Raw genomic sequence first — 13676 nt, forward strand, 5'->3', positions numbered from 1 at the left:
TTAGGTGGAGTTACCCTCTTGCCTTTCTAAGGTCATTGTGAATGCCTGAGAGGGGCTGATGCAGCAGGCCTGCCTACCAGCCATCCTTTCCTGTAATGGTTGAAGAAAAAGAAAGCCCTGAAAGGAAAGGCAGAAGAGGGAGTAAGGTTGCACCTGACCACTGTCTGGGGCAGAGTGACTGCTTAAATTCTTAGCAGCACCGCCCTGGGAAGCTGTTGCCATTTTACAGAGTCTGCCCCCTGGAGGTGCTCTCCCACCTCTTTGTGGAGAAAACCCCTCTGACATTGGAGTGACTTCAGACTTCCTGTGAGACTGGAACTTCTGGGGTGACCCCGTGTGCTGTACATCTGGCTCTTGGTGTAGCCCCCAGCACTTCCCTTCTCTCTTCTTCCAGCGTGCCCTCCATCAGGGAGTGTACAGACATTCCTGCTACTAAGAGGAGTGTGCTGTGGCCGGAAGAGGGGGGAGGGAGATTACTCAAAACAATCCAACTCTGGAAGCGAGGCGGTCCAGGAGAATCCAGGCTCTGGGACAGGCTGCCGGCTGGGAGAGAGGAGTACTGCTCTGCCTGGTTCTTAAAGCGACAGCCCAAAACTTCGTCCCTGACTTGTCTTATGGGCTCGGGCTCCTACAGTGCTAGAAATAGTAGATCTGTGGGGTTTTCAGCCTAGACTCAATATATGACGCATAACCCATGGTAGTGGGACTAGGTGTTGCAAATAGTTGCTAAGATTCTCTTTGTTCAGTCATCCCTTCTTCCTCTCTCTTTTCTGAAATGTCATTTTGCGAATAACGGCTGAGGGTGGGAGAGGGTTAAGAGATATGAAATTCATTTTTTCACTTTTATTTCCATAGCAACAGGAGCAGGACCCCACGAATTTGTACATCTCAAACCTCCCACTGTCAATGGATGAGCAAGAACTGGAGGGAATGCTGAAGCCCTTTGGCCAGGTTATCTCCACTAGAATCCTTCGAGACACCAGTGGGACCAGCAGAGGGGTTGGCTTTGCCAGGTGAGGGATGCCAAGAGTGGCAGATGATGACTTTTATAATAAAAAATGTCACACAGAAGGTCATCAAAAAGTCTGTGTCCTGCCCCCAGGACCAAAATACTGGCCAAAAGTTCTTGACAGTCAATCAAAAGTTTATTTAATTATAGGTCACAATACTCAGAAAAACTTTGCTCTCAAATCTTTGTGCTTTTGCCACTATTTCCTGTTACTTTAGCCTTTGTTCCTTTGATCTAGAACTAAGCAGAATAAAAGATTATAATTCTGTATCCTGTTCTAGTTTCCTGAGTATTTCTCATCCTGTTATCTCATTTGGGCTTCCCTGGTGACTCAGAATCTGCCTGCAATGCAGGAGACCCAGGTTCAATCCCTGGGTTGAGAAGATCCCCTGGAGAAGGGAATGGCAACCCATTCCAGTATTGCTTGGAGAATTCCATGGACAGAAGAGCCTGTCAGGCTACAGTTTATGGAGCTGCAAAGAGTCAGACATGACTGAGCAAACCTCTGTCTGTCTTATCTCATTTACTCTATGAAATAAATTTTTTTTATTAAAAAAAATAAATTTTATTGACAGTAAATGCAATGAAATTCAATTTTAACTATACAGTTTGAGTTTTTACTTATGTAGTTTTTTAATTTAAAAAATTGGAGTATAGTTCCTTATAATGTTGTTGAAATAAATATTAATTCTCTATTTATGGAAAAGAAAACCAAAGTTCTCAATATGAAGTGATTTGCCCAAGGTCTCAGGAATGGGTGGTAGAGGAGAGCCATTGCCCTTGTGGCTTCAAGATAGGCAGGATTAGATGGAAGATCTGGTCTACCTTTCCAGATCTGTTGCGAGCCTTAAATTCTCCATCCAGCTCTACCATTAACTGCCCGTGTGATATCAGACCTTTATGAGCCGTGGTTACCCTGTGAAGCAGAGGTTTAGATGAGTGATTTTCTTAAAAAAAAAAAAAAAATTAATTTATTTTAATTGGAGGATAGTTACAGTATTGTGATGGTTTTTGCCATACATCAACATGAATCAGCCATAGGTATACATGTGTCCCCCCCATCCTGAACCCCCTCCCACCTCCGTCCCCACCCTATCCTCTCCAGGTTGTCCCAGAGCACCGGCTTTGGGCGCCCTGCTTCATGCATCTAACCAGCACTGGTCACCTAGTTTTCATATGGTAATGTGTATGTTTCAGTGCTGCTGCTGCTGCTAAGTCGCTTCAGTCGTGTCCGACTCTGTGCGACCCCATAGACGGCAGCCCACCAGGCTCCTCCGTCCCTGGGATTCTCCAGGCAAGAACACTGGAGTGGGTTGCCATTTCCTTCTCCAATGCATGAAAGTGAAAAGGGAAAGTGAAATCGCTCAGTCATGTCCAACTCTTAGTGACCCCATGGACTGCAGCCAACCAGGCTCCTCTGTCCATGGGATTTTCCAGGCAAGAGTACTGGAGTGGGGTGCCATCGCCTTCTCCGATGTTTCAGTGCTATTCTCTGAAATCATCCCACCCTCCCACTGAGTCCACAAGTCTTATTTACCTCTGTGTCATCTCTGCTGCCCTGCAGGTGGGATCATCGGTACCATCTTTCGAAGGCGTTTGCTCGAGCTGTAGAGTTTTCCAGGGCTCCTTCTTTGGAGCTTAGTGTCACTGTTGTAGGGCTTCAGCTTTCCCTAGCCCACCTAGGAAATGGTTTTTATTTAAGATTTTGCTTGAAAGGAGATTCTGATGCCTTTCTAAAAAGTTTGAAAAGACCTGGACTAATCTGAAAGTCCTTTTTTCTTTTTTAATATCTTCTCTGGTCCAAGGACACTGCTTTACTCTGCAGCGTTCGGACCTTGGGAACGTGGAATAAGGCCTCTTCCCTAGCCTACTCAATCTCGATGGCGCCACCTGCTGGTGACCCCATGTATAACTAAAGGGGAATTTCTAAAGCTTGTACTCAAAATTTTTGCTCCCATACTCTCTTAAAGCAGAAGCTCCATTTCATCCAGATAATTTTTTTTGTCCTAGACCAAAAGAAATACTTAACAGTTTAATGTATCAAGTAACTAAATATTCTAAACATTCAAAAAATGTTTAATATTTTAACAACTTTGTAGTTATTTGAAAAATACATTGAAAGAAAATATTTTTATCTCATTCTTAAATAACTATCCTTTCAGTGGATGTGGCCTGTTGGACACTGCACAGTTCTCAAACCTTGGAATCCTACTGAACAAGGACACCCTCATTTCCTGTTACATGTTGGTTTTCTTAGGGTACTTGCTTTTGTCATAGCAACTACTGAAAAACCAGATTGTAGAAGTATTGAACTGTTTAGAGTTAGTAGTCTTTACGCTAAATAGCCAATTAGTGTTGCTGTATTTTCTTCAGAAAGTTAAAGTATCCCTTGCTTTGCCTCTGTGAGCTCATCACAATGACCCAGGGTGCCTCAAAGCCCAGTTTAGGAACTATGGCTTTGAAGTCTTGAAAAGCCATGAAATCTCTTGTATGTTTCTACATTAATAACTTCAAATTTTCTTCATACATTTAGATTTTTGCAAAGTATATTTTCCAGCAAATTATAAATATTATGTTAATAATATTTACATAATGTTAATAATAATTTAGACTATGTTAGTCTAAATAAAACTGTCATACTATTTTAAAATATATCCAAATGAAATCTAAATGTAGCAATTTAATACACAAAATCATTTCAAAAATACATGGGGCATTTCTTTAAGTTAAACTCTTAAATGATTCTTATAGTATTCCTTTTTCTCTTGATTTTGTATTGCCATCTTATTTCCCTACAGAATTATATTTTAGTTTTTAAAATATTTTTATAGTTGAAAGTCTTTGTATGGATCATTCTGCTATACTTCTCTGCAACAAGAATATAAATTAATTTTTTTATTGTGGCTCTGAATCATTATGCATTAATCCATACGGAAATTATCTTTATAAATAGTTCACAGTTGCCCCAAACAACATAAATATTTTAAAATGTTGATACAAAATTGTTTTATATGAAATAAATTTTATTGGAAGTGCTTCTTTTATATTTTTATAATTAAATCATGTAGCCATCAGTGAACATTGTTTATTGCTGTAACAAGACAAAATTTAATGTCAGTTCTATTTGTGTTTTGTTTCCTTGTTCACATAAATAAGTAAATGGGAATGGAAAGAGTTTTGCTAAAATAGGAATTCTTTGAGTTCTTTCTGAATTATATACCAAGAACCAGGGTGATCTATCATCAAAACTGACATTTTTAATTGTCAATTGACAACTTGTTGAGTCCTTTAGCTTTATGGGAAGGAAGAATTGGAAACATGTAACTTAAAAAAACAATTTTTGTAACTCAGTCCTCTGTGCTTCCTGTTGAGCTTTGGGATGAGTCTGAAGTAAGCTGAGTGGAGTAGTTGTGAAAGGGGACCTCAGCCTTGATCATTCAGGAAAGAGTTTATGAGGAAGTTGAATTCCTGAAAGTGATTCTTTTAAAACCCTACATGCCTGTCACCCTTTTGAAAGACTCAAGAATAGGAGTAACCCAACTAAACACTGCTCTAGAATGCTCAGCATGCTTTTCACTAGAAGGTTCCATTTAAGGTCTTTTTCTAGTAACTGCCAACATGGAGATTGTTCAGATCTTTAGTGGTTATTGGCATAGAAAATATACTGACTTACTTTAACTGTGGAGAAGGGGGAAAATACTGTACCCTGTCTTATGTAGATCTTCATATAATTTATAGAACACATTTATACACATTATTTCATTTGAGCGCTGTATGGTAAGGTAGATGGAGATTTGAAGCAGAAATGAGGAATGAGTCCGGAGGACTTTGGTGCATGTTCTGACTCACAGAGCCTGTGAGTGGTGAACAGGCACCACTAATTCCTTCCTCATTTTCTCTTTTCCCAACAAGAGACTTTAGCTGCGTAGCTTCTAACATTGTTCTGTCACCATAAGCCCTGTCTTAATACTCTTTCTTCCTGCAGACTCATGGAATCTTTTTTCCGCATTTAAAAAATAATTGAAGTATAGTTGAATTACAATGTGGTGTTAGTTTCAGGTGTACAGCAAAGTGGTTTATATATTTTTCAGATCAGATCAGATCAGATCAGTTGCTCAGTCGTGTCCGACTCTTTGCGATCCCATGAATTGCAGCACGCCAGGCCTCCCTGTCCATCACCAACTCCTGGAGTTCACTCAGACTCACGTCCATCGAGTCAGTGATGCCATCCAGCCATCTCATCCTCTGTCGTCCCCTTCTCCTCCTGCCCCCAATCCCTCCCAGCATCAGAGTCTTTTCCAATGAGTCAACTCTTTGCATGAGGTGGCCAAGGTACTGGAGTTTCAGCTTTAGCATCATTCCTTCCAAAGAAATCCCAGGGCTGATCTCCTTCAGAATGGACTGGTTGGATCTCCTTGCAGTCCAAGGGACTCTCAAGAGTCTTCTCCAACGCCACAGTTCAAAAGCATCAATTCTTCGGCGCTCAGCCTTCTTCAGAGTCCAACTCTCACATCCATACATGACCACAGGAAAAACCATAGCCTTGACTAGACGAAACTTTGTTGGCAAAGTAATGTCTCTGCTTCTGACTATGCTGTCTAGGTTGGTCATAACTTTCCTTCCAAGGAGTAAGCGTCTTTTAATTTCATGGCTGCAGTCACCATCTGCAGTGATCTTGGAGCCCAGAAAAATAAAGTCTGACACTGTTTCCACTGTTTCCCCATCTATTTCCCATGAAGTGATGGGACCGGATGCCATGATCTTCGTTTTCTGAATGTTGAACTTTAAGCCAACTTTTTCACTCTCCACTTTCACTTTCATCAAGAGGCTTTTGAGTTCCTCTTCATTTTCTGCCATAAGGGTGGTGTCATCTGCATATCTGAGGTTATTGATATTTCTCCTGGCAATCTTGATTCCAGCTTGTGTTTCTTCCAGTCCAGCGTTTCTCATGATGTACTCTGCATATAAGTTAAATAAACAGGGTGACAATATACAGCCTTGATGTACTCCTTTTCCTATTTGGAACCAGTCTGTTGTTCCATGTCCAGTTCTAACTGTTGCTTCCTGACCTGCATACAGATTTCTCAAGAGGCAGGTCAGGTGGTCTGGTATTCCCATCGCTTTAAGAATTTTCCACAGTTTATTGTGATATGTGTGCATATACTCATGTGTATCTTTTTCATATTCCTTTCCATTATGGTTTATTACAGGATACTGAACATAGTTTCCTGTGTTCTACAGTATGATACTGTTTATCTATTTTACATATAGTAATTTGTATCTGCTTACCTCACACTCCTAATAAGCCTCCCTCCCCTGACTCATGAAATCTTAAGGAAGTTATTGGTAGCTAATAGACCTTTATAAGTATAGCCAGAGCAAAAAAATAAATATTGGCAAATTCTTAGCTTGTACAGTTTTATCAGAGTGAAAGAACAGGGAAATTCCCTGGTGGTGCAGTGGTTAGGACTCAGCCTTTTCATTGTTGTGACTTGGGTTCAATCCCTGGTCATGAAAGTAAGATCATGCAAACAGAGCCAAAAAAAACCTAGGAAAGTTTCCATTAGGAATTTTTTAATAAGAAATAATGGTAACAGCCTCTGTTTATTGTATTCTTATTTAGGAACCCAGACACAATACTGAATACTAGATCCATCCATCAGTATCTTCTTTGGAATATTCATGGCTTGCAGACCCCCATTATTCCTTTCAGGATCCCTAGAGGAACCAGTTGAGAAAAACCTTCATCAGAAGCTGGGGTTTCTTCTCTAAGATGCCTTGAATTTGTGTGGAGAAGCTCTGTTTCTGTAGTTGACAATTTTTGGAGCATTTGTGGGGCTGGGAACTTAAGAGCTTTCTCTTTAAATGTAGGGAGGGTATAGATCCTGGAGAAGCTAGACCCTAACTCCTCTTGTGCTCCTTAGGATGGAGTCCACAGAGAAGTGTGAAGCCATCATCACCCACTTTAATGGAAAATATATTAAGACACCCCCTGGAGTACCAGGTGAGGCATCTGGGAATCAGGCTGAGAGGCCACAGGTTATGACTTCTGTGAAGATTCTGGAGGCTTTTTGCATGAGTGAATGGGCTAAGTGAGGTGGGACTCAGCTGCCTGTCTGCTTTCTCTCTCGGCAGCCCCATCTGATCCCTTGCTTTGCAAATTTGCTGATGGGGGTCCAAAGAAACGACAGAACCAAGGAAAATTTGTGCAGAACGGACGGGCCTGGCCAAGAAATGGAGACATGGTAAGAGGCCCTCTCAGAGACAAGAATACTAATGACATTAAAATGGAATGGATGGGACTTCCATGGCAGTTCAGTGGTTGGGACTTGGCTTCCACTGCAGGGAAGGCGGGTTCGATCCCTGGCCAGGGAACTAAGATCCTGCATGCCGAATGGGGATGCCAAGGAAAAAAAAAGAAGGAATGGAAATTTCCATGGCTTGATTCCTGGGGTAGGCTTGAGAGCTCCAGTATGTAAATGAGCAATGCTGGCTGCTTCACACACTCTTTAGTGTAAATGGGATTGTGCACCCTGCACAAGCAGGAAAAGCCTGGAACAGTTACTGTGGGGACTAGTCCAGACTTGGCTTTTAATCAGTTGAACCAGACGCTTCTCCAGCCTTGAAATTCTGGGCCTGCTCCTGTTCTCACCTAAGCACTCACAGTGTGCGCACTGTGTTCTTTCTTTCTAGGGTGGCATGGCTTTGACCTATGACCCCTCCACAGCTCTTCAGAATGGGTAAGGGTGTCATATGTAAACAGCCCGCCTGAAAATGCCATAGTCGTGTGTCCAGGCCCTCGCGTGAATTGCCTTGATGTTCATGGCTGTATCTGTCAGTGGGGGCCCTTGCTTTGCAGTTTCCTGACTCCTTACTGATGTGGTCCCTTCCTACAGGTTTTACCCAGCTCCTTACAACATCACCCCCAACAGGATGCTCACTCAGTCTGCACTGTCCCCGTATCTTCCATCTCCTATGACGTCATATCAGGTACGTTCATGCCCAGAAAAGGGCTCGGGGTTTGTCCTGCCATTGTGTTTTAGGCTGGAAACAACTTGCTGTTTTTTCCATTGTTTCCTTTACACAGATTATATGCAAACAGTTTTACATAAAAGTGTAACACATGATCCCCTTACACGCATACAGGCTGTTGTAGAAGCACCCTTTGTACTCTGTATCCACCATTCCCACAAGCAAACCCATGTTAGTTTCCACCTTTTTTTGGTCATTTTCATATACGTATAAATATATGGTTTTGGAAGTCATTGTTCATGTTATAAAAATTTGCCATATTAAATGTCTTTTTTACACTTTGCCCACATAAACCAGTGATTCTCAAAGCGTGGTCCCTGTACCTGTAGTATCAGCCCTACCTGGGTATTTTTAGAAACAAATTCTTGGACTCCACCCTAGATCCAGAGGAACTCTGGGGGATGAGTCCTACCAGCCTGAGATTTAATAAGCTCTCCAGGTGGTTCTATGCAGCTCTGTTCTAATTATTTCTTTTTAATAGTCACATTATAGTTCATGTTGCATAAATACCAGAATTCTTTCACTAGACCATCGTGAAGGGCATTCTTTGGATTTCAGTTTTTTCTGGTACAAATGATGCTCTGGTAAACATGCTTTTGCCTGTGTCCTCACAGATGAGTGCTTTTGTTTCTAGGGGGCTAGAGTCCAAGGGGTGAGGTTGTAAGGTTGAATGATATACAGACTTTTGGCTTTATAGATGTTACAGATTTCTTTCCACAAAGGTGGCCAATTCATGTTCCCACTGGCAACATATGAGAGGACCTATTTCCCTCCAGCCAGAGGTGGCATTGCTCTTGTAAAGTTTTTCCTATCTTGGTAGGTGTAAAGTACAATGTTGCTTTAATTTGCACTTCCCTGACTGAAGCTGAGTTTAAGCATTTTTGGGTCATACTTTGATTTGTTCTTTCCTGATTACTCTTCATATACTTGGCCCATTTTCCTATTTATTTGTTCTTTTCCCATCAGCTTATAAAAACCATCAATATTATTGGGACGTCTCTGTTGGTCCAGTGGCTAAGACTTTGTGCTTCCAGTGCAGGGGCCAAGGTTCTATCCCTGGGTAGGGAACGAGATCCCACTTGCCACAAGTAAAGTTCCTGCATGCTGCAGCATACCACACATAAGACCTGGCCCAGCCAAGTTAAAAAAAAAACCTCAACAGTGCACGCTCTGGGACGTTCTGAAGGCTGGAGGGATTTATTTCTAAGTTACCCACATACACTTGTCAGACTCTCCTGGCTTGCTTCTGGGCAAGGAAGCAGGCTCAGCTATGGTTTTTTATCACATGCTTTAAAAAAGAAAACTATCAATATTATTGGAATTTCCCTGGTGTTCCTGTGGTTAAGACTCTGAGTTCCCAATGCAGGGGGCACAGTTTCAGTCCCTGGTCAGGGAAATAAGATCCTGCATACCTGGCCAAAAAAAAAAAAAAAAGCTATTATAAGTGCTAGTCTCCTGAATGTTATCTTTGTTACAAGTTTTTTTCCAAATTTTTTTTCCCACTGCCTTTGTGGTCCTCAAACTTAGGCTGTGCATCAGAATCAGTTGGAGAGCTTATTCAGTTCAGTTCAGTCGCTCAGTCATGTCCGAGTCTTTGCGACTCCATAGACTGCAGCACGCCAGACTTCCCTGTTCATCACCAACTCCCGGAGCTTGCTCCAACTCATGTCCATCGAGTCGTTGATGTCATTAAACCTAGGTCAGAGAGCTTATTAAACGTACTGGGCACCACACTAAGAATTTCTGATTCAGCAAGTCTAGGGTGAGAGGCAAGGATTTGTATTTCTAACAAGTTCCCAGGTGTTGCTCCTATTGCTGGTCCAGAGATCATACTTTGGGAATCACTAGTTTTTGCTATATACAAAAGTTTAACATTTGTATATAGTTAAATATGTCTGCCTTTTTTTTTTTTTTTCTTATAGCTTTCGAATTTCTTGTCCTATTTCAAAAGGTCTTCCCAGTCTGTATATTGTTCATGTGGTCCCCAAGATTTATTTCATTGTTTTACATTTAAATGTATAGTTACCAGGAATTTATGTTTGTATATGACATAAGATAGGGGTCCTATTGTATTCCCTTCAAAGTATTCACCAGTTGTCCTAGCACCAAATTATTAAATAATCCATCCTTTTCCTGGGCTTCCCTGGTGGCTCTGCCAGTAAAAAATCTGCCTGGAATGCCAGAGACCTGGGTTTGATCCCTGGGTTGGGAAGATCCCCTGGAGGATGGCATGGCAACCCACTCCAGTATTCTTGCCTGGAGAATCCCCACGGACAGAAGAGCCTGGCAGGCTATAGTCCATGGGGTCACAGAGAGTCAGACACGACTGAGCGACTAAGCACATCCTTTTCCCACTGAATTGAGATGCTACCTTTGTCATATAATAAACACTGGAATTTTTTTCTGTATCCTTTATAGTCTTCCAGTGATCATTGTATCTGTTCCTATTTCAATAATTTGTTAATTTGATTACAGTGGCTTTCATAGTATGTTCTAATATTTAATAAGATAAAACCTTCTTCACTCTCTTTTTCATACTTTTCTTTGTTTTTTTTTTTTGGCATCTGTTATTCTGTGTAAGTTTATGATCATTTTATCTAATTTTTAAAAATCTGTGAGGGAGGGCTTTAATTGAAATTACGTTATACCTATATATTTAAGAGAATTGACTACTTAAAACGTACAGTCTTTTCACCTAAGGTGTATTTCTTTTCATGTTCTCAGATCTTTGTTATGTCCTTCAGTAGGATTTTAATTTTGTTTATGTAGGTCTGTACTTTTTGTCATCATCTTCAGGTGCTTATTGATACACCAAAGAGGTTATTGATTTATGTTCATCTATTTTGTATACAGCTCACTTAGTGAATCCTCTTATTACTATTAGTAATTGTTTAACTTAAATCTCTTAGGTTTTCTAGGTACAGTTATATCACTGATGCAAAATAATAGCTCTCTTTTCCATTTCAATTTTATGCCGTGGTATCCCAATTGTATTTCTTTGACTCCACTACCTAATAGGTTACCATAATTGCAGTGTTTTTAATGTGGGTTAATGCTTGCAGCTAAGTTTTTGGTAATAGCCTTTAATATATGTAAGTAGTTTCTTTTTAGTCTCTGTTTGTTGTGATATTTTTTAAAATTTATTTTTTGGTTGTAACTCTCGGCTCTCAGAATCTTAGTTCCCCAACCAGGGATTGAACCCAGGCCATGGCAGTGAAAGCTCTGAGTCACATCCACTGGACCTCCAAGGAATTCCCTACCTCATGATTTTTTTTTTTTTTTAAAGTAAATGGCTGTTGGATTTTATAAAATGTCTTTTCAGCATCTAATATTACACTGACTTTTTCCTTCAATTTTGACTTATGTTTGTAGAGTTTCTGATTTTGAACAATCCCTACATTTGTGGAATAGACCTACTTGTTTATCAAGATGCATTTCTAGCTTCTCATTGCTTTTTTTCTTTTAAAATTGAGATATAAATTACAGACTATAAAAGTTTTAGAGTATGCTAGTCAGTAGTGTATATTTATAGGATTATGCAACCATCACTATTATCTGATTCCAGAATGTTTTCATTACCTCAGAAAGAAACTCTGTGCCCATTGGTAGCCGTTCCCTATTCTTCCTTCACCCTAGCCCCTGGCAACCACTGATACACTTTCTGTATCTACAGATTTGCCTCTTCTGGACATACTGTAAAAGTGGAAGCATATAGTAAATGTCTTTTGTGTCTGGACTTCTTTCACTTAGCATATTTTCAAAGTTATTCATGTGTAGCATGTAGCAGAACTTGACTCTTTTTTATGATTGAATCATATTCCATTGTATGGACATGCCCCATTTTGTTATCTGTGTATCAGTTGATGGTCGTGTGAGTTGTTTCTACCTTTTGGCCATTATGAATAATAATAGTCATAGTATTATTGGGTAATACTGCTATGAACTTTTGTGGACATATGTTTTCAATTCTCTAGGGTACATACAATTACTCAGTACCTATTAACTCTACATTTAACTTTTTGAGGAACTGCCAAACTGTTTTCCAAGGTCACTGTACCATTTTACATCCCCACCTGCAGTGTATAACATTTGTTATTCGGTCCTTTTAAAATTGTAGCCATCTAAGTGGGTATAAAGTGGTATCTCGTTGTGACTTTGATTTATATCTCCCTAGTGACTAGGGGCTTCCCTGGTGGATCAGCGGTAAAGAATTTGCCTACAATGCAAGAGATGCAGGTTCGATTCCTGAGTCAGGAAGATCCCTTGGAGGAGGTAATGGCAATCCACTCCGGTATTCTTGCCTGGAGAATCCCAGGGACAGAAGAGCATGGTGGGCTACAGTCCATGGGGTCGCACAGAGTCGGACACAGCTGAGTGACTAAGCGCAGCAGTGACTAACGATGTTGAGCCTGTTGAATGTGCTTCTTGGTCGTTTGTGTATCTTCTGAGAGAAATATCTACTCAGATTCTTAGCCCATTTTAAAATTGGGTTACTTGAAGTGTAAGAGTTGTTAATATTTTAAAAATATTCTTAAATATTTCTATTTTCTAAGGGGGCACTGAAATTGAAATTGTTAGTCGCTCAGTCATGTCTGACTCTGTGGCCCCATGGACTGTAGCCTGCCAGGCTCCTCTGTCCATAGAATTCTCTCAGCAAGAACACTGGAGTGGGTAGCCATTCCTTTCTCCAGGGGACTTTTCCCACCCAGGGATCAAACCTGGGTCTCCTGCATTGCAGGCAGATTCTTTACCATCTGAGCCACCAGGGAAGCCCCACACTCCAAACTTACTTGTGTTTTGCTGAAAATTATCAGATCATTGGGTGAAATAATAGTCTTCAGGAAGTTAACATTCTTGTTTGTTTATTTTTGCTTCCATTAGAGAGTAACTCAGACATCTCCTCTACAAGTACCTAACCCGTCTTGGATGCACCACCAGTCATACCTCATGCAGCCTTCAGTGAGTGTTCAGAAGTGGGCAAAAGCCAAAGCGCCAATTTGATGTAAAAGAAAATAGTGGGATTTGATGAAAGGAGGTGTGGGTGTGAGTCCTGGCTCAGTCTCTCGTGTGACCAGGTGTCTGACCTTACATTCTTTGAGTTTACTATTCTTAGACAAGGATGCCTCCAGCCTGGTAGGCAGAGTGCATGTTCCTGCTGCAGGGCTAGGTGGTTGCTTGCCTGTCATTTTCCAGGATTTTTAAATGTCTGTCAGCAGTGGTTCTGGTAGCCATGAACCTCTGCTTCCTGCAGCCTCACAGGATGCTGCCAACTAACTCTGCCCTTTGTTGCTGCTTCTAGGGTTCAGTTCTGACACCAGGAATGGACCATCCCATTTCTCTCCAGCCTGCCTCCATGGTGGGACCTCTTACCCAGCAGTTGGGCCACCTCTCTCTCAGCAGCACGGGCACGGTAAAGCAGGATATTCCTCTTATAAACTCCTGCCACACAAGGAACACCTGTGTAACTCTTAGGTTTAAATACTCTTGGATAAGGATGGGAATGACTTCACTGTCATCGAGGACACACTCAGAAAAGGAGATGGACTGTGAGCGAGGAATACAGCCTTCTACTCTGAAACTCATTCGTTTTAACTGATTCCTCTTCATGTAACTAAAGGATCAGTGCTTCTGTCTA

General features: G+C 41.1%; 1 protein-coding gene across 3 annotated transcripts in view; it reads left to right on the forward strand.

The window, feature by feature from the left end:
* RBMS2 (RNA binding motif single stranded interacting protein 2) overlaps positions 1-13676 on the forward strand; it is a 59032-nt gene that overhangs the window by 39246 nt on the left and 6110 nt on the right. For all 3 annotated transcript variants that reach the window (XM_044941519.2, XM_006074988.4, XM_025283761.3), the window contains 7 exons: positions 856-1013; positions 6934-7013; positions 7145-7254; positions 7703-7749; positions 7906-7999; positions 12923-13000; positions 13341-13451. In XM_044941519.2, the coding sequence (XP_044797454.1) occupies positions 856-1013; positions 6934-7013; positions 7145-7254; positions 7703-7749; positions 7906-7999; positions 12923-13000; positions 13341-13451 (678 nt within the window). The remainder of the gene's footprint in view (positions 1-855; positions 1014-6933; positions 7014-7144; positions 7255-7702; positions 7750-7905; positions 8000-12922; positions 13001-13340; positions 13452-13676) is intronic.

The sequence above is a fragment of the Bubalus bubalis genome, chromosome 4 (assembly GCF_019923935.1).
Source record: "Bubalus bubalis isolate 160015118507 breed Murrah chromosome 4, NDDB_SH_1, whole genome shotgun sequence".
Classification (NCBI taxonomy): domain Eukaryota; kingdom Metazoa; phylum Chordata; class Mammalia; order Artiodactyla; family Bovidae; genus Bubalus; species Bubalus bubalis.